Source organism: Anarrhichthys ocellatus, unplaced genomic scaffold (assembly GCF_004355925.1).
Source record: "Anarrhichthys ocellatus isolate YVR2014 unplaced genomic scaffold, GSC_Weel_1.0 scaffold25, whole genome shotgun sequence".
NCBI lineage: Eukaryota > Metazoa > Chordata > Actinopteri > Perciformes > Anarhichadidae > Anarrhichthys > Anarrhichthys ocellatus.
In genome coordinates this window covers 1,043,867-1,063,477 of record NW_022280055.1, presented here as the reverse complement: position 1 = coordinate 1,063,477, position 19,611 = coordinate 1,043,867, and the positions used below count along the sequence as shown (strand labels likewise).

Below are 19,611 nucleotides of genomic sequence, written 5' to 3'. Positions count from 1 at the left end.
TGTTAATCCTGATGTATTGTAGCAGAATAGCAACAACTGAATTTTGGCCTCTGGGGATCAGTAGAGGCTCATTTCATCCTTTTTATCCCACAATTTGAAAAACATGTTGAATATTAGGCCTAATAGTTTACATAGTGCTTCTGATATTGAAATAGTAAATGCCTATGCACACACACGCACACACACACACACACACACCGTCCACTTGCACATGAATGATCTCCCTCCTCCTCCCTCCTCCATCACACCCCCAACACTTGGTAGAGTCCGGGACGGAGCATCATGGCGATTGACGGTAAGTACTCGGTCTCAGGTGTCCTGCGGGACTCGTGTGAAACTTTGCTCGGGACGGAATGAGAATGATGTTTGTAAAAAAAAAATAATAAATAATAATCATGTTTTATTCAGAATGTCTGTTATGCTGAGAGCAGTTTCTGCTTTAAATTACGCCGTGCCGCAGTGCTCCGGAGCTGGGACAGCTAGCGGCACGAGGATGATGCTGTGAAGTGCGGACACCCGCGCTGATGCAGGAATGTTGTGATCCCTTCATGGGATGCGCGCGTGCTCTCTCAGCCGCGTGAAGTGATGCTAAAGTGGACGCGGGTGAAGACGGTCCCGGAGCTTTTGATTGACCCAGTCACGTTTGTGCAAAAATATTCGATTGAGACACGCCTGTGACAGAGATTAAATATAAAATAATATGAATATTTATTTTGGGCTTCAACCGAAAAATCACAGCAGGCTGCTACTAAGCATCACATGACAACTTTGTTTTACCACTGTAAAAGAACTACATCACCTGGCGGATGAATATGGTGTATTGTTATCGATAATACAATAAAATAACGGCTTGAGTTGGAAAAGCAATCGCTGTTGTCAAATAACTGTTATTTTTCGTGGATGCACGTGCTGTTGACATTCTCGCTAAGCTGCATGGGTAATGTGTAGGCTACAATCTCCTCAAGGTTTTAGTGAATGTGACCGGAACACACATGACACCGAGCAGCGTTGAAAAAAAATGATGCAGTCAGTGTGAAGAGTAGGCGCGTGCCTTGCCCTGTCCCGTCATGGGCACTGTTCTTTATTATGTCACGTGCAGCCATACGTGCAGCAGTGTTTGTTGATACACGTCACCTGAGAAAGAGAGAGAGAGAGAGGGGGGCTTTATAAAGACATATCGGTGACTCACCAGTGGTAAAGGAATACATATATCTGCTATAAATACTCAATCTTGAATTAGCCCATATATTCACACAGCAATGGTTTATTCTTGAAAGTTAGAATATATATTATCATTTAAAATAATCTGAAATATGTCTTCAAAGGTATTTAACCATCATCCAATGGGCTCCCCAGACCCCAGAGCCCTCAGGTGCTTCATTCTATCATTCCAATTTTCAAGACTTTATCAATGAATTTGCTCCTGATTACTTCAATTCATTGTTTCTGTCTTAGTTCGTGCTTTAAAAAAATATTGTACAAAAGCACCCAATTGCAGCCTATGCAGTTTATAGGTAGATAACATGTTTGTTGTGGGTCCTAATTCAAAGTATCACACATATCAAGGGGATAGGGCATTTTAAAGGAGACAGACGCAGATTTCTTCATGGGCTCTTTATATTTTCCTTTTACACAATATGCAAACTAACTGTAACTTTCGTAAAATGTTTAGGTTTGTATGTAATTGTGTTGGTAGGATGTGAATCCAGTTAACCTAGATGACTTTTTGGAAGAATCACCTGAGAATAGATTTCTCTCTGAACAGATTTTATTTGTTTGATGGCTTCAAAAAACAAGCCGAGCTATTTTTGCAGCTTGAAGCTTGCGGTTTTACTTTAACCAATTACAACACCGTCACCACAAACAAGCAGTTCAGTGCTTTGATATTTGAAACTCATACAAGTAGAGTTGGCCTACTCAAAAAATACTGCTTCATATGGCTGAAGAGGTAGACACTCAAAATAATCGTATTACCCTAATACTGTAAAAAGCCCTCTTGTAAGCATTTTAGGGATATCAGTGACCAGTGTTAAACTGATTGCTACATTTTGGCAAGCTTTTTGTCTGTGACAGAATAGCCGACAGACAGATCCTCTAACATTTAGTGTCCAGGGAGTGTCTGTCTGCTGTGTGACATAACACAGGTCGGCCTTTCTCTGCCTCTGTAGATACCTGCATCATTAAATTCTGAGGTGACGAGCCAAGAGAGATAGTGTGTGACTCAAGTGTCAGTGTCCCTCATTAAGTTAAGCCTCAGTGGGATTGTGAAGGAAATAATGGAGTGAAAATAGTAAAAACATAACGTATTTCCAGATAATGCAATGAGATCATATTAGTTGGTGATAATTAGGTGAAACATAACTTTAACTGACGATATACAAACCGGTTGGGACATTGAGTTCGGAGGTCATGACTTTGTTATTTCAATCTGGGAATTTAACACATTGAGTATATTTTAAAGAAGGATTTCACCATTTTTAGACTTTTCATAACTATATTTTACTACTTGTAGACCAATAAATACATACATAAATAATTCATTATTTCGACCATGTTAGGAAACACAATTATTCCTGAATTATTACTTCTTATGAAATATGCATTGACGTAATAATCACTGCATTTAATATGAATAATGTACAACATGAATGGCCTTCATCACAGTTATGACCTATTCCGAGAGATTTATTCCATTGAAACATGAGTTCTGCTTTTAAGATGGTTACAGATATATAACAGTGTACTTAAAAAAATAATAATGTTAAGTTGTTTTCAGTACTTTACCCATGAATGCCCACACTATTTTAAAGGAATACCTAGACATTTTCAAAATAGCACTTATTTCTCCCTCTTTCTCTACCGAGATGAGAAGATTGATGCCACGCTCATATCTGTCCATTAAATAATGTATGAAGCTGGAACCAGGAGACTGTTAGCTTAGCTTAGCATAAAGACTGGAAGTAGTAGGAAACAGCTAGCATAGCTCTTACCAAAGGTGAAATGCCTATGGGCATCTCTAAAGCTCAATAATTAACACAGCCAAAAGAAAAAAGAAGTACTGAACACAACTCAAACAAAAACTTGGGATTTTTACACTTTGGCTTCTGTATGTTTGCAGGCGAGCTGTTTCCTTTGCTTCCAGTCTTCGAGCAAAGATAAGCTAAGCTAACCGGCGCCAGGTTTACAGTGGTTTCACAAATATTTTTACAATATTTGTTTTTCCAAATACCTCGCTAACTTGATGTTCAGAATTAACCATTTCATTGGATTGAACTTTTTTTTCTCTGTTGGTTCCAGCTCATCAGTTTTATAGTTGTTGGCATATCCATCTGCCAGCCTCCCAAACCTGAGGCATGAACATATGTTTCTACCGTAGCCTACATGGAATCATATTTATAACTTCTGACTCCAAACTTTTTCTCTCTCTCTCTCTCTCTTTCTCTCCCAGGAGGGGGGAGGAACTGTGGTGTTCATGAGCTCATCTGTGCCAGACGAGGTAAGGCCATGTTTCACGTTGCAAATTTGCAAAAGAGCATATTTTTGTTTGTGTTTGTTTTCATTCGGAGCATAATGGCGTTCGTGCTCGGCCGTACTCCCCGACATCGCTTTAAAAGCACAAAGATTGCTATGTCTAAACATTTAGCTCTATTCCTGTGAATGTTCACTGAAGTTTGGTGAATAGAAAGTGTCTCAATATGGACTTCACAAAGCATAATGCCTGCGTGTGAATTATGCATGGCATATCAAGTTTTGGTTTACTTCAGCAAAAGAAGGCAGCTGTGTGTTCATGATTTATTCAGCGCGGAGGTTTTGTTTCGTATCAGAAGTCCATGTGTAAGCAACATTTCCACATCGCCTACTTACTTTTTAAACAAGCATGCCCCACAAAGTAGAGCCAGGTTAAGTATGCACTGGTCTAACAACTTAAAAGTGGGATAAGTTATTACATTAATGAATTAGTGACGGCTAACACAACAGAAGGATTTGTTTCCCTTGTTCTTATGTCACAAAAACATTTGATCTAAATGAGCTCACGTTTCCTCCCAGGTTATTATTAATTTGCTGTTTGCATATTGAATGGTTCAGTGGCTGTGTTTTCATGTTTATTAGTCAGCTTACTGGAGTCATTACCTCGAAAAAAAAAAAAAAAAAAAGAAGCTGATTGAATCCCGAGGCTCATTTCAGAGTCCTGGGTTCAGCCTCAGCTCATACGCCGTAAAAAACAAAATACAGATTCATTTTCTTGTGTGTTCTTTTCAGACACACAATTCGTGGATGCACACACTCAGAGAGAAAGGGAAGTGGCTGAGGAGGATCCACTTTAATCTGTTCAAATAAACATCAAGCTTTCCTGAGAATGATGGGTGTTATATAAAAAACAAGCGACGGCAGGGTGAGCTGTTGCTAAGGCTTGCTGCCGCTCCACTTTCCAGTGTACATTGGACGGAGGCCTCAGGTTACCTCAGGTGCCTAAATTATTCAGCTGTCGTTGACATTTACAGAGCGGGGGCCATGTATGAAGCGTTATCACACCCGGGGCACAGGGCCACGAGCTGTGTATATTTCGGCTGCAGAGGTTCATTCTGGCACAATCGACACACACAACTTGTCTGCAGTGAGAGTTGATACGTAAGCCTGGCAAGTGCTGGCCGGGGACTGGGATTTATTACATGTCGGATTACTTCAGAGCAGAGACAACTTTGTTTCTCCCTCTTCTTAGATGGTTTACTATCTATAGCAGCAGAAATACTGATAGTGCTTTTTTGGGGAACAGCTGGCTTTAAAGAGGATATCCGTTTGGAGAAGGTAAGCCTCTGCCGCCACGTCGGAGCTCTTATCTCTCTCCCACTTCTCTTGCCATTCTTGGGAATTTAGCATTCATTACTTTGGCAGTCGGCAGCAGCACATAGTTGTCAGGCTGCAGTGGTCTCTGCCTGTTGCCATGGTGAAACAAGTCCATCCATAAGTTCAGTCTGTAGTCAGGAGGGTTGAGAAACTGTCTCTCTTCTATTCTCTCCTCCTCTCGCATTCGTGCTCTGCAGTACCAACACCAGTTTTCACACTGTTGACCAATTTAATCAGTCACAGGTGTGTTAGAAATGAGCCCCTGCTACAAAACACACCATACAACATTTGGGTTATTGCTGTGGTTCAGTCTCAGCGCTCTCATCAGTATCTTTTCCAGACATGGCAAGCAGCAAAATAAAAAAAACCCTCCCTCTGTACCTGCTCAGCATCACACAGGAGACAGACAAAGTGAGCGACTGGCTGGTGAAGACCCAGATATTTCCCTCAAGAGTTGGTGGCGGCCAAAAGAGACATTGGGTAACCAGGTTACTATTGCGGTAGTAAGCTATCCATCTGGACATGATAACCTGTGCAGCACATGGGAGAGCAAACACACACTTGCATCGATTCCTTACAATTTGGTTGTTGTGGTTATAAAAAAGAAAGAGACTCCAATGTCTTTAAATGCAAATTATTGCTCTACAGCACCATGCTCACCACCTCAACATGTGGAGAAGTCCCCAGCTTGCCTACGGTTGCTAAGCTATGATTGGACAATCGCTGCTCATGGCAGGGGTTTAGTCAACAGTTAATATAAAACACCTGTGTCGTGTGTCTCCCGTGAAACACTAAGGGATTCATTGTAGCGTATTAAGTGCAGGCCCAGTGCGGTTTGGCTGGTTTACAGAGTTCTACGTTTCAGTCAGATACAGCCCCTTTGAGGCTCTCATAAAAATAGCACATCAGCAGCGCAGGGCTGCATGGTTACATGAAGTATGGTTGTCCTACATACACTGCTGTAGATTGTATCTGTTATGCCTTTGAAGTGGAACAAGCTCCGATTGTTTAAAAGCACAATAGCTAATGCTGACCCCCCCGACTGGCGAGGCGACATTTTAGGAGTTTGATTACCAAATAGAATGCGTATCATCAGATGGATTTATTTGTGGTATCAAAGTAGAGTTGTTTACAGCCTTAAAAGCATTTTCTTTTAGCTTGCAGCCATCTGCGTTTGTTTTTATTTATAGCATGTTTTTTTCTTAAGAATAAAAGACTTCAATAATCAGTATTATGTTTTTTTGTTTTCTCTTTTCTTCTGTCTGTCTCCCCCCCCTGCAACTCTCTCCTTCCCTCCCTCTGTATTTCTGTTCTTCTCCTCCTCAGTCTCTCCTGAGCTTCTGGGTGTCCTGTCTTCCATTGCAGCCTTCATGGCGTTGATGGCTCTGTTTTTTCTTTACCTCAGCAACAAGCTGTCAGTGGAGAGTCCGGCAGATCTGTCACATCTCAGTGGCTATAAGAACAACAAGCCAGGTACTCAACACACACATCGATCTACCACAGTGGCTGCATTTACACACTTGAACTGGGATAGCAGTGCTCCCAAACCAAAAAAATATCTCGCAATAATATACACAATTTGTTCCACCATAAGTGGGCTCATTGTATGTTTGTATGCTCAACTGTGCAGCTGTATATCTGACTGTGTATTGTCTCCAGAATAAGCCAAAGTGTGTGTTCATGTTTGTATGATTGATTCATAATTCAGATTCAGTTTTTATGAACAAACAATAATAACTTTAGAGCCACCATTTCTACAGATGATTTGCCTCATTACAGTATCAGTCATGCAATATTATTAATATTATAAGCTGCTTCCATAACAGGACAGTCGCTTCTTTTACCGTCCCGTCAGATTAGCTCACCAATTAATAAACGCTTATAATCCCCATGTTGGTTTCTATGCACGTGTTGAGCTCAGCACACACTGTGATGCTAGCGCTACACCCTTCTAACGACCACATGTCCGTGTCAGCGCCTCTGATGAGGTAATCTAGCGGCCAGCGTGGTGACGGGATCCCCGGCTGAGAGATGGCCTTCTTCAAGAGCTTCCAGCAGAACCTCCCGTCTGTCAACATTTCCTCCCTCTTGGACTCGGTCACCAGCCGCGTGGATGACCTGGCCAACGCCGTCAGCGACGTCACCTATGCTGTCAGCGACCAGCTGACGGAGCAGGTCACCACTATCATCAGCAAGGTGCAAGACGAGGAAGATGGCGAAAACAGTGGCCAGGAGTCGGGTCAGATTTCCACGACACAGGAAGGAGGAAGCAAGGCCGGCAACACAGCCTCGAAGACCAACCCGTCCGGTGATGCTAACGAGGCCAAGAGCAATCCGAGCCAGCTGGAGTGGGAATGGAGGGACGGATGCTGGCGAGTGAAAAAGACAGAAGCCGAGTTAGCAGAGGAAGAGAAGAGGAAGGAGGAGGAGAGGGAGCTGCAGGAGAAGAGAGAGCAAAGGAGAAAAGAAAGGAGGGAAAAGCAGCTGGAGAAAGAAGCCATGGCACATAAAAACAAAGAGGAATCCCAAGATGGAGCGCAAGAAGAGGAAGCCCACGCTTTAGAGAAAAAAGACAACAGTGTCAGCGGAGACAGCTCCACCGCTCAACCACCTCCATCACCTGGTCCTGAGACTGATAGCGGGTTATCAAAGCAGAAAAGGCCGGAAGATGAAGAAAAGGTAGAGGCGGCGGACAGCCTTGAGAGAGAGGGAGATGACGAGGAAGAGGCCGAGCTGTCTAGATCTTGCTCAGCAGTGAAAAAGAAAAAGTCGGACAAGAAGAAGAGGAAAGGAGCAAAGGAGAGTTCGAAGAAATCGGAAGAGGCCTCAGATGTGGAGGAGAAGAAGAAGAAAGGGAAGAAAAGCAAGAAGAAAAAAAAAGGAAAACAAGGTTAGATGGCGTGCTGCTTCCATTTCACCTTCTGGGTCTCTTCTTCTTCACTCTTTGGAATCATAACCTGAAGTTCTTACCCTAAAAACTCAGCTCTCCAGAGTGCTGTGTGCCAGTTTCAGCATCTGCATCTTTGTTCTTGCCTCACTGCACATAATATGTTTTTTGTATAAGATAAATGAAATGTGTGAACAAGAGTCTCTGTGTGTGTTCTCTCCAGAGGGAGTTTTATCAGACAGCGAGGAGGACAAAGGCCCCGAGGCTGTGGCCCAGCAGAACACCACTTCCGCATGGAGCAACAAATGCAAACAGTCCACTGAGCAGGGAGGCTACAGCAGCGAAGCCTCCAGCGAACGGGGTGAGAGTGTGCATTGTTCTGCAGGAAACTTTATTTAACCAGGAGAGGTGAGCGGAGCAACACATGCACGGTAGAAACGAAAGGTTACAAAATACAAGACGCACTTTATAATGAATGAGATAAAATATGAGGGAAATAATTAAAGCACATAACATAAGATGATTGCGTGAGATTGATCATAATAATCAGTGGTGGACGAAGTATTCAGATATTCTACTTCAGCGAAAGCAGTAATACTACAGCAAAGACAAAAACAAGTAAAAGTCAGAGATTCAAGTTAAAGTACAAACGTGTTAGCATCAAAATATACATCAATCATCAATTGCCAAAATGCCGGGGTGTTCCTTTAGTTGTCGTTAAAATGTCATTGGACCTACATGCTGATCACACAGAGTTTGAACACCTCTCGGCTGTTTCAGTTTACCAGGATGGACTCACCTGTGGCTCCGGCACAGTTTAAGAGGTTTTAACCCGACTCTGCGGTCGACTGTATGCTGCATGCTTAATGAATATTTCTGCCGAGCACAGTACGTCTCCAGTAACACACCTCTTCGTATCACATTCCCTCCGCATCCCGCTCTGTCACTGTCGTGAAAGCAGCCAACAGGATCCAGAGAATAAAGAAAAATTCCTCCGTCAGTGAGCCCCAGCCTCCTCCGTACCAGGACGAGGGCCCGGCGGCGCGCGTGTCCTCTCGTTCCCGAGGGGTCAGGAGGGGGTCGTCCCGCTGTGCCAGTGAGGCCAGCGAGGCCAGTGTAGACCAGGACACCGAGAGCTACCTCAACAAAGGCTGTGAGGAGGACATACCCAGCGACAGCACCGCTGTGCTGGGACCTGAGGTGAGATCAAAGCTGCTGTATGTTCTTTAATTTCTTAGTTTATAGTAGAAATGTATTTATATGTAGTTTATACCTGCCCTGTAGTTCACCATAACTATACTCTCTTGGGGACGTAACTGACTATACTAATACTATTCAGGAACAAGAGTAAGTTGACGAAGGTCCCTCTAACACTTCAGATTCCCTCCTCTTTCATACTCTGATTCTCTCTTTCCTCCGCTCAGGACGGCTCCGGTCCTCAGCTCCCTACTGCCTACGAGCCAGAGCCACTGGCCAAATACGGCACGCTGGACGTCGCCTTCGAGTACGACTCCGGCGAGCAGTGGTTGGCAGTGACTGTCACTGCGGCGACAGACATCCCCGCTCTCAAGCAGACGGGCAACATCGCATGGCAGGTCCACCTGGTCCTGCTGCCCACCAAGAAGCAACGGGCCAAGACCGGCGTGCAGAAGGGTCCGTGTCCTGTCTTCACGGAAACATTTAAGTTTTCCAGAGTGGAACAGGAGGCCCTGGGGGACTACGCTGTTCGCTTCCGCCTGTACAGCATCAGGCGGATGAAAAAGGAGAAAGTCCTGGGAGAGAAGGTGTTCTACCTGACTAAGCTCAACCTGCAGGGAAAGATCGCTCTACCTGTCACCCTGGAGCCGGGCTCTGAACTCACAGTGAGAACACTTTGTGAATTTCTATCTCGCACTGTGCATAGTTATATCTGAAGCAAGACACTTTTCATAATATATTAATCCTCTCTAGGTCTATTAAACCTCCACTTCCTCTATTCAATTTGAAATGTCTTTATTTCAAATCCAAATAATATTCAATTTACCATAATGAAAGACAGAAATCACATTTGAGGAGCTGGAACCACACACGTTTGTCCTTTTTTTGTGGGGATTATCAAAATAGCTAATTTCCTGTTGATTGATAATTGACTAATTAGCTGACGTTCAAACAAGATTCAATTATTTTGTTAAAGGAAGCAGTTTCACTGCATCATCAGATGCACTTTTTCAGTGAGACCTTCACACATAATGTCAAAAGATATCGATCAGTAGATGGACGGAATAAACTATAAAAAACAATCTTAGCACAGAATCTTCTACTTTCAGTACTTAATATATAGTTGCATTAAAAACAGTAGCTGTCATGCCAGGTCGTCAGGCAGATTAGAACATCAAATTACAAGAGGTAAGAAATCTCTTAGTCAAACACTGTGAGGCTCTCCTTGAACTGAATGTTAACATGCTAATGTTTAGCAGGTTAAAAGTTTAGCATCTAAACATTTGCTAATTTGCACACAAATACAGTCAAAGTACAGCTAGCTAGATGTAAAGCCAGTGGTTTAACAAATGTATTCTTCATTCTGAAGGGAAAATAAAAGTCTGGACTATATTTCATGGCCCATCGAGTACTTGTTTGACTAACTCCCTGTGTGTTTCCTCTGGCCAGGGTTGCGGCTCTGTTGTGAGCGTTTCTCGCAGTGCAGGAGCTCTGTCCTGCCGCTCTACTGAAGACTCTTCCCTGCCAGAGGTCCTCCTGGGTCTCCTCTACAACTCCGCCACGGGTCAGTTATCGGCTGAGGTCATCCAGGGAAGCCACTTCAAAACCACAGCGTCCGACAAACCCGTCAGTACGTACAAAAGTACCCATGTTAAACCGTTTTCATTCTTGGGGTTTGTGTCCAGCTTGGTTTGAGGTGCTGAGTGGCGATGTAAGTTTTCTTTTCCTTTGTGGAAAGTGGGCTGACACACTAAACAGATGGGCAAGACTCCCAGCAGCTAACAAATGGTGCACCATTACATTGAAGTATGAATTGGCAACAGCACCAGCTTTTTAGTAACCGAAGTGATTAAAGCCATAATGCTGGAGCAATTGCTGCTTATCAGAGTTCCCGTGAAAGCTGACCTTCTGGTGTGTCTCACAATCTTTAAACTGCTTCCTGTTTTTCTTCTTTCCACCTTTGTGTGCGGTGGTGTGTGTGCCACAGACGGCCTGTTCTGTTGTATAAAACACTTCGTAGGGGGGCAGCTTTATATCATGAGAGGTAAGTCAGCAGTGAATTACTAGTAATCGAATCAGTGTTAGGAGTCTTTGAATCACGTGTAGATTAGAAGGTTTTGACCCCAAACATCACGTATTTGCTCCGTTGGATTAAGTTCTGGTAATGCGCAAATAAATTATGAAACCTCAAAATATTTGGGTAGTTTATCCAAATTTCAGAGCAACACTTTTTTTTTTTTTTTTTTTGCTACTTCTAAAAATTAAAAGTAGTTTCATATTTCACCCACAGATATGAGAGTTGTATCGATTTTTTTATCTATTCTCGGCAAGAAGACATATTTTCCAAAATGCTGAACTAGTCTTTTAACAATTACCCCTTATAGAAGACATATTTTAGGTTTCAGTTGTATCTCATGTGTATTATTTTGTCATTGTAGTCTAATACAGCTCTATATATGTTCATATTTGTGTAACTTAAACGTAATTATTTAATAATATATAATTCAGCTTTGGCAATAGTGTAACCTAAAAATGGAACATTCGTGCCAGTACGGCATATTTGAATTTGAGAGACAGACATGAGCCTTTCGGCCGGAACCGAACCCGAGCCACTTAATGATACGTAGCTCGCTCTACCCGTTGATCCACCAGGTCACCCCTAAAATGTCATTATCAATGCTGTAAAAAAAAATGTGCGCCTGAATAAAACCTCTGCTGCACAGTTTGTTGCAGCACTGATATCCCACCACTTGATGGCGCTCTCTCATCGCTCTCTCCCACACACCTCCTTGCAGACACCTACGTGAAGCTGACCATGCTGGACTCAAAGGGGAAAGAGATGTCCAAGTGCAAGACGGCCGTGTGCCGCGGCCAGCCCAACCCCACCTACAAGGAGACCTTCTTGTTCCAGGTGGCGCTCTTCCAGCTGTCCGAGGTGTCTCTGGTGCTGTCGGTGTTCTGCCGCCGAAGCAGCATGAGGCCCAGGGAGAGGCTGGGCTGGGTCTCCCTGGGCCTCAACAGCACCGGCGAGGAGCAGCAGAGCCACTGGACAGAGATGAAAGCGGCGGAGGGACAGCAGGTCTGCCACTGGCACAGCCTTACCGACACATAGGGGGAAGATTTAGGAAGACTGACATTGACAACATTCCCTGGACGGTCGGAGTCTGTGGGGAGCAGGAGGCACCTTGTGAGATGTGTGTGTGTGTGTGTGTGTGTGTGTGATGTGTGTGTGTGCTGCATACAGGTGTGAGAGCGGGCATGGGTTCCCCGGTCTTCACTGCCAGGGCCGTCATGCATTAATCCCCTTTAATCTGACTGACTTTATTGGTGGAGGTGTAAACACCAGCGCCAGCCTTTTTTTATTGACGCACAGAGGCAGACTGAAAATGAATTGCGTTATAATTACTGAACAAACCAAGAACAGGAGGAGGTTTTCCAGTAATGCTGCCTACAGCGAGATCTGCATGTACACCAACTGTTTACAGGACAATGCAAGACACTTCCAAACATTTCCCGTCTCTGAATCTTGGACCAAAGAGCTCGGTCCGTGACTAGCAAGACTCCTCCCCGTCTCTGCTGGGCTTCTCTGGACTTCAGCTGCCACCAGCATACCAGACATTTCTCTATCAGTCATAGCCATTGACAGAAGAGGAGGCAATGGAACAAAAAGACTGTTACAAAAGGGCCTATAAGATGCTGCAACTATGCTTACAAGCAATGCTTTGTACAGTTTGTTTACATGCACATGCCATTATGCAAGATCCTTTCATCTGTTTCCCCTTTTATGTTTTTCGATTATCAGTCAAATGGTTTACCGGATTTGTGGGCGTCTCTTTGGGGTATGTGCTGCACAAAGACAGCGTTCTTTTCTTTTCTTTTTTTGTTATGGTGGTATTGCATAACCCGGTACACTATGCATCCGACGCCACTTTCAGCGAGAGGAATGAAATTCTGTCTCGTGCTCGCCGAGAGTCTCTTACAGAATTGGACACAGCTCCGCATGCCACCGGTATCAAAGAGCAGCTTCCTTTGCTTGTGTAATACAGATTGAGCCCGTTTCACCGTTCAGCCTTCTGACAACTCAGCCATGTTCATTCATGTAGAAACACGGTGCTTCCCGCTGAGGAGGAATATGCAGAAGCCAATTCCTCCTCCAATAAACCTGGCCGTCTCTCTGAGGACTGAGGCAGCGCCGATAACAGCGGTGCTAAGGCCGGGAATTGAGCTGGAGTGGCAAAAGGAAATTATTGCAAAAAAGATGGATTATTGAATAAAGGTTATAATAAATTAAAACGTTGTCCCGACGTGTGAGGAATCTGGTTTTCTGTTATCATCTGGAACAAAGCCAGTCTTTAACCGTCATCAGACAAATTAAAATGAGTCAGAAAATCCCCCCAAAGACTTCTGAAGGCTACACAGCCACACCCCATGTCCCAGTGAAAAGTACGACTACCTCCCTCATCTCTCTGCTGGCTGAAGCTCGAGGGTGTGGGATGCATTCTTCTTCTCCTCGTCCCAGTGATGTCACATCTGAACCCCCTCCTCTGGGTTTGGGGCGCTGCAAACCACACCTCGCTCCGTCAGTCCTCCCGCAGGGCCACATTTCTTCAAAGTCAAATTGTATTCCTTGTAAAAAAAAAAAAAAAAAAAAATACAAACATTGCTGGGAAACAATGTTTATCTGGCATTGCTGCCAGATAAACAATTGGCTTTTTCCGGTTGGTAAACGTTGGTAATCTAAGACTCACGAAGTCTGAACTACTTAAAAAAAAAAAATCTTATACACACCATTAAACTGAGGCGGGATTGACGTTACAAAGCTGTGCAGTGAATGTTGTCACTACCACATTGCATTGTGGGATATTTATGCAGGGGTAGTGTCCAGTGTTTGCATACAGTAATATTTTAAAATAAATAGTATGCAATTTCCGTATTAAGGTTTCGCACCACCTAAAAATCTCACATGGACCTACTGTTTCAGCATTCTTAATAGTATGTTAGTATGGAATTAAGTGTGTCCCAATATATAGTATGTCACATACAATAAGCCAAAAATACCAGGGTGTGCCACTGCATCTGGTCACATCATGCTTTTCTGGCTATGCTGACCCAATACGGATCGAATAAACATGTTTCTTAATAGGTTTGAGGTGCTGGTGGGCGATCTTATTTCCTTCAGACGGAGCCAGACTAAGTTAGCCGTTTCAATTCTTCATGCTAAGCTGCTAGCTGTAGCTTCATCTTCACCTCACAGAAAGTGGTGTCAATCTTATCATCAAGCAAACCAGCGTTAACTCGACAAGAAAACAGAAACAATGGAACGTGTTTTGCAAAGACGGAGAAAAGAATGAGGCCATAAGTCAAACAAAGTTTTAACAATGTTGAGTTTTTATTTCCATTAATCTGGCCTTCAACGGTATGTTCGTATCATCAGTCAACATCAGTCTGGCACAGCGCGAGCAGCGTTGCAGGTGGCTGGAGCCTCAACCAGTCGTGGATCAGACCCCAGGAGCACATAGTTTCACAGCTCCTAACACCTAGCAAGGGCCACTGTGGCCTTGCAGGGGATTTGATCCTGCTCTGGGCCACGGAAAACCAGCTGTGCCACAGATCCTAGATTGGAGGCACCAAGGACTGGAGGAATGGGGGGCTTTGCCTTCCAACATACCAGCTGACCCCATTTACGCCCCAGAACAGGTTTAGTCAGCCAGGTGATTATGAGGTCCCCAGAGTGTCGGTAAAAGTTTTCAGGTGTAACGAGGTTTTGGAAACAGGCCGGGTTTTTTTTCCCATCTCTGGTGCAGCAGAAGTGTCAATTTGGATTCGTTTGAGCTGTATGGCCATTTTACATCAGTGTAATTAGGAATTTGGCTCTTCATACATCCCGTTTAGCTAAAGAAGCCTAGTCAAATATTGTTATATTTCACTGGAGAGGCCCGAGAGCAGCAGCAGCAGCAGCCACCTGGAGCAGGTAGACATTTGGCTTCAAAGACACTTTACTGCTTGCCAACTGACTGTTGCAGGAGCTCAGTCAACGATATTCTGTTTCAGGTCGACCTTCCTATCAATCAGGTCATCTTGACGTCTATAAAACACATTGGTCTGCCTGAGCGCCGCTCTCAGGTCAGTTAAGTTCCTACTCAAGCGTTCAGTGGCACGAGCGAGTTTTCCTTGGCGAAGAAATAAGCTCACGGCTCAGTCGGGTCGTAACCTCTTTGTGATAAGGAATAATAAACGTCTTGTCATTTTATTGAATGTGTCATCAGTTTAAAAAAAAAAAATCTTTTTTTAAATAATCTATTCAATAAATATACAGGAACCATGGACTTATGGGAGTTTCTGTGTCATAAAAGCATCCTCACAGTTAGAACCTTTTTGGAGGCGGGAGAACAATAAAAATACGAAACTTATCCAAATATCTCTTTTTAAAAGGTAACTCCTTCGGTCGATCTCTTTGTTCAGATTACAGAAATTAAGTCCGGTCAAATAAAAGACTTTGGATGTACAACACATTATGGGGAAAGGCTCCAAAGGGTCGACTCCTAAAAAAGTACCATGCAGAGTGGATGAGGGTGTACTAGACTGCATCCTCACACTGTGCACCCTGCAGACCATAATGTAAAGCAGCAGACATCGTACCTATTTGGCAAAGAAAACATTCATCAATCAATGGTTAAAAAAAAAAAAAAAAAAAAAAAAGAAGTGAAACCAACACGGCGACACTGTAAAGTGACGTTTCTGTCTGAGCTGGGAAACAGGTCTATACAGGAGGGTGACATAACCATGGCGGGACAAATCTTATACTTCTGTCTCAAAGCCGGAACTGGCAAAATATTAAGACAATAGTTCAATAGTTTATGCTTATTTGGTCTCTGGTGGAGAGTTAGAGGAGAAGATCTGATCTTAGTGAGCTTCAGCGGTTCTGAATTTGCTGTTAGTTCCTGTTTCACGGTCTGTACGTTAAACTTACTCGACAGATTTTAGAGAAGGCGAAGACAATCTCATCCAACTCTCTGCCTGAAAGCAAACACTTCCTAATATGTCAAGCTGTTACCGTTCAACTTTTAAAATCCATAATCCTAATAGTACATTTAATCTTCCTTATAATTACAACAGATTTTGGCAGCTGTGATTGTTGACTTTGTTGCACTTCAGTAAGGGGACATTGTAACCGTTGATTGGTTAATATTATCACATTGAAACATGACATAGCATCAAAAACAGACCTCGAAGAGGGCACACCCTGTAGGCAGAACAAAATGACAAGATGGTGGCTGGTTTTCATGACAAATTTGAGGCATTATGGTGACCGCTGAAGAGAATTCCTTCTTGAGAACGTAACACTACTAAACGTGATTGGGCCGACTCTTCAGTTAAGGTCCTGTCTCGTTTTCGGACGTTCCGGAAAATGTTCGTTCGACAGATTTATACATTTAGACATTATTTAAAAAAAAAAAAAAAAATGAAAGAAAGATTGTTCAATAAAATACTTCTGACCATCAGTGCTTCTATTACGTCCACGTACAAGAAGTACAGTTTGTAACTGTAAAATGGAGAAAAAAGAAGAAGCAGTGGCAACCGTGTGCTGCTGCCACGTTTGCTCTACTTACTGAAACTGTCAACAAGCTGCTGGGCCCAACGCAGCCTGACACCAGTCTGTCGGTGATTGGGTAACCGATAGCTCCAGTCAGGTGGAGTTTATCGCGGGAGAGTTTCTGTACACTGTGTACAACCGTCCTTTTGTCCTCAGCAGGCCGTTGAGAGGTGCAAATGACATCTGTAGTGGTTGATGATCGAGCGTGATTGAAGAACATGAAAACGGAGGAGGGACATCCACTGGAAAGGCTTATTTTTGTTGGCAGTTTTTCCTTTCAGCTTCCACTCCTCAAATTTTCAGTCGAGTTGTGGATTAGACGACCAAGCCAACAGCTTTTAAAGGTTAACTTGTTTCTCACCCCAAACTTTCCTTCTGTGCGTTTATCCGGCAGTCCGTCCACCCGTCCGTCCTCATCACTGCTCGCAGTGGGAGCTGCTGGTCTTATAAATACTTCCAGTCCTTCAACCTGCTTTTTGGCTCTTTGCTGGGCCACTCAGCCCGCTGCTAGATGAACTTGAAGCACTTGGTCTTGTCGTGGGGCAAGCGAGTCTTAAACAGCACAGAGTCCACGCGAAACTGCGTGTACAGCAGTGGCATGTAGCCGTACACCTTGACGAAGAAGTTGATGCACTTGTGGCGTTCGTGGAAATGCGAGTCGTCGTGCGACAGGGCCTGAGGGCATCCGGGGCAGCGGAAAGTCCAGCGCGACGTTACCTAACATGGACAGAGAGCGAGAGAGACAGTCGGTCGGTTATTGGCAGTATTAGTAACCTTTGCCAAACTCGTCATCAGAGATAGCGTTACGGTTGCCAAACATGTCGTCTAGTCCTCATCCTAAAAGGCTTTTTTTCTTGCGATGGTTAAAGTGAGAACATACTGTGAAGAAGTCTGATCTTCTATTTTACTCGTACCAATAACTAGCTCTACACTACAATAAAACAACAATGCTGTTTCAGAATTCCCACTCTTTTCTAGAGATTATTTTCCAGGTCATACTCAGTGATGATCTTGTTGGTATGACAGACACCCTACACTAATATTGTCCTCTCCGTGGAAGTGTGATATAAAAGATGTGCAGTCTATTCCATGATACAATCAACTCTGGCTGAACACCAAGCTCTCCAGCTACAGCTGATAAACTCTCCACTTGTCTTTTCAACGGGCAAAGTAGTCGACCATTGACTAGAAATGACTGTTTGTTATTGTGTTTAACCAAGTAGACGTCTCAAGGAGAAGTCTCTGCAATCTTGCGTTGCTTCCACATTGTCAACATCAGCTGAATATTCCGCGATGACATAGAAACGGATACAACTCCTCTCTCTGACTCTCACTCACGTTTCCAGCGGTGTCTTCCGGCAACAAGTGTCATGACACAATAATAAACAGAAAGGTAGGTGACAAAGAAACAGACTTTTAGAGAACGTACATTGATGGAGTGATCAAACTGCAGCGTTATCCCTCGATACTGGACCGATTTCCAAAATGAGGGATTGTAGGGTCCAGGTTGGAGAATACTGAAGTTACCGTTTAAAACTACATGAATGTTGAAGAAAAAGACAAATATCCCTAAAAGCCGAGTTCGATTGTTGGTAATTCATCACCAGTGATGCATAAAATCAATGTATTTGCTGTTTTATTTGGGCTAAAAGAGAAATACAGTCCCTCTCTCCATTTAGGCCTCCGCGTTCAAACTTGCCCCAAATTCATTATTCACAAGGCTTATTCCTAACAGTGAATTGCCGTCATGCAACACACTCCATCAAAGCGGTCCTTAATTCCCCTCTGAAACACCCGTGAATATTAACACGCCACTAAATCAAAAATAACTTAAACTGAGGGCTGCAATAACATTTTTTGCTCCAACAGCTTCCATGGCTGGATTGCTATAATTATTTGTCTAGCCAATACGCTCAGCTGAACAAATGTCCTTCCGATAAAAATCCAGTGGACAAATCAGGCATAAAGCACCGATTCGATCTTGTGTTTTTGATTTATCATTTGTGTGGAATATTGGATACGTCAGTTTGAGTAATGGCAAGGCTAAGTGGGCAAAAACATAAACACACAGGGCCCTGAGGGGGGGAACGGGAAGTTTGCGGGTGCTGCGTGTGCTCCGTCACTGACCTTGATGGGTGGTTTGCGGGTGATGTGAGAGACCAGGAAGTTCATGGCGATGTCCTCGCAGTTTATGTAGTCGTCCACCATGTCCCTGATGGCCTGGGGCATCACGTAGGAGTACAGGTAGGCGTAGTACTACAAAACGAGCAGGGGTAACGAGTGAATGAGACGGCCAAAAGATCAATTCAGGTGAATGCTGTATGTCTCTTTTTTTTGGGAGAGTGGTGAGGAGTATAAGATCTGACCTTATGAAAGAAAGCAGCTCCTGTCAGGACCATGGAGAGCTCACAGGAGTAGTTGGAGTTGTACAGCCAGGACTGGTGGTTCACGTCCCATGCGTGGTACCTCCCGGGGAAACCCACGATGCGATCTCTGGCCTCACGCCACACTCTGCGAGACACCGCGGAACACAAAGTCAGCAGAATTCCTCATTTCAAATCGAGTAATCAAGACGTGACTGGGCAGAATTAATCAGTCTTTTATTGGTATTTGTCCCTTTTTTCTTTAATGGTCATTAGTTTGGTTTCCAAGTGTCTGTCTGTTCACATCCATCTGTTTAAACTTGTAATCCACTGTATACAAGCAATGTGACAACTATTTGCCTCTTGGGAGCAATTTAGTAACCAGTCTGTTGTCTTCTACGAGTGTATTTAAAACCAAATGGTCTCTCTTGGCTCATATTTACACATAATGGAGCCCAGTAACTGCAGGAAACACTGTGTTTCAGTTAATTAGATCAGATACTCGGAGTTCCTTCAACAGACACAGACGACGCAAGAAATTTCAAAAAGCAATCCAACGTCTCAAATGTGAGACCACTGAAAAGCCTGAGAGTCAGCTGCTGCGTAATGCTTCCTCTTTGGGCGAGAGTGGAGGCAAGGAATTCTGGGAGAGTTTGAGATAATTGATGTCAAATGAGCCACACACACACACACACACACACACACACACACACACACACACACAC

At 43.7% G+C, this 19,611-nt stretch overlaps 2 protein-coding genes across 2 annotated transcripts in view; one reads left to right on the top strand and one right to left on the bottom strand.

Moving 5' to 3' along the window:
- The first annotated feature begins 245 nt into the window (after positions 1–245).
- On the top strand, positions 246–14,016 carry syt14b (synaptotagmin XIVb). The gene is made up of 9 exons (XM_031861512.1): positions 246–295; positions 3,449–3,496; positions 6,172–6,318; positions 7,956–8,093; positions 8,694–8,932; positions 9,157–9,594; positions 10,379–10,559; positions 10,917–10,973; positions 11,725–14,016. The coding sequence occupies exons 1-9, from the start codon at positions 283–285 to the stop codon at positions 12,039–12,041; spliced, it is 1,578 nt and encodes a 525-aa protein (XP_031717372.1). The 5' UTR covers positions 246–282; the 3' UTR covers positions 12,042–14,016.
- Positions 14,017–14,296: 280 nt separating this feature from the next.
- The window catches only part of extl3 (exostosin-like glycosyltransferase 3), a 25,537-nt gene continuing 20,222 nt past the window's right edge, over positions 14,297–19,611 (bottom strand). Inside the window, exons 4-6 of the mRNA XM_031861511.1 lie at positions 18,890–19,034; positions 18,651–18,779; positions 14,297–17,240 (exon numbers count right to left, since the gene is read on the bottom strand). Coding sequence (XP_031717371.1) covers positions 17,031–17,240; positions 18,651–18,779; positions 18,890–19,034 — 484 coding nt within the window. The 3' untranslated portion in view covers positions 14,297–17,030. The remainder of the gene's footprint in view (positions 17,241–18,650; positions 18,780–18,889; positions 19,035–19,611) is intronic.

What these genes read in the sequence shown, in the direction of transcription:
- syt14b (XM_031861512.1), top strand. An exon ending in AGCCGGGCTCTGAACTCACA is followed by an intron (nt 9,595 to 10,378) that starts GTGAGAACACTT and finishes TCCTCTGGCCAG; the next exon opens with GGTTGCGGCTCTGTTGTGAG. An exon ending in AGCGTCCGACAAACCCGTCA is followed by an intron (nt 10,560 to 10,916) that starts GTACGTACAAAA and finishes TGTGTGCCACAG; the next exon opens with ACGGCCTGTTCTGTTGTATA.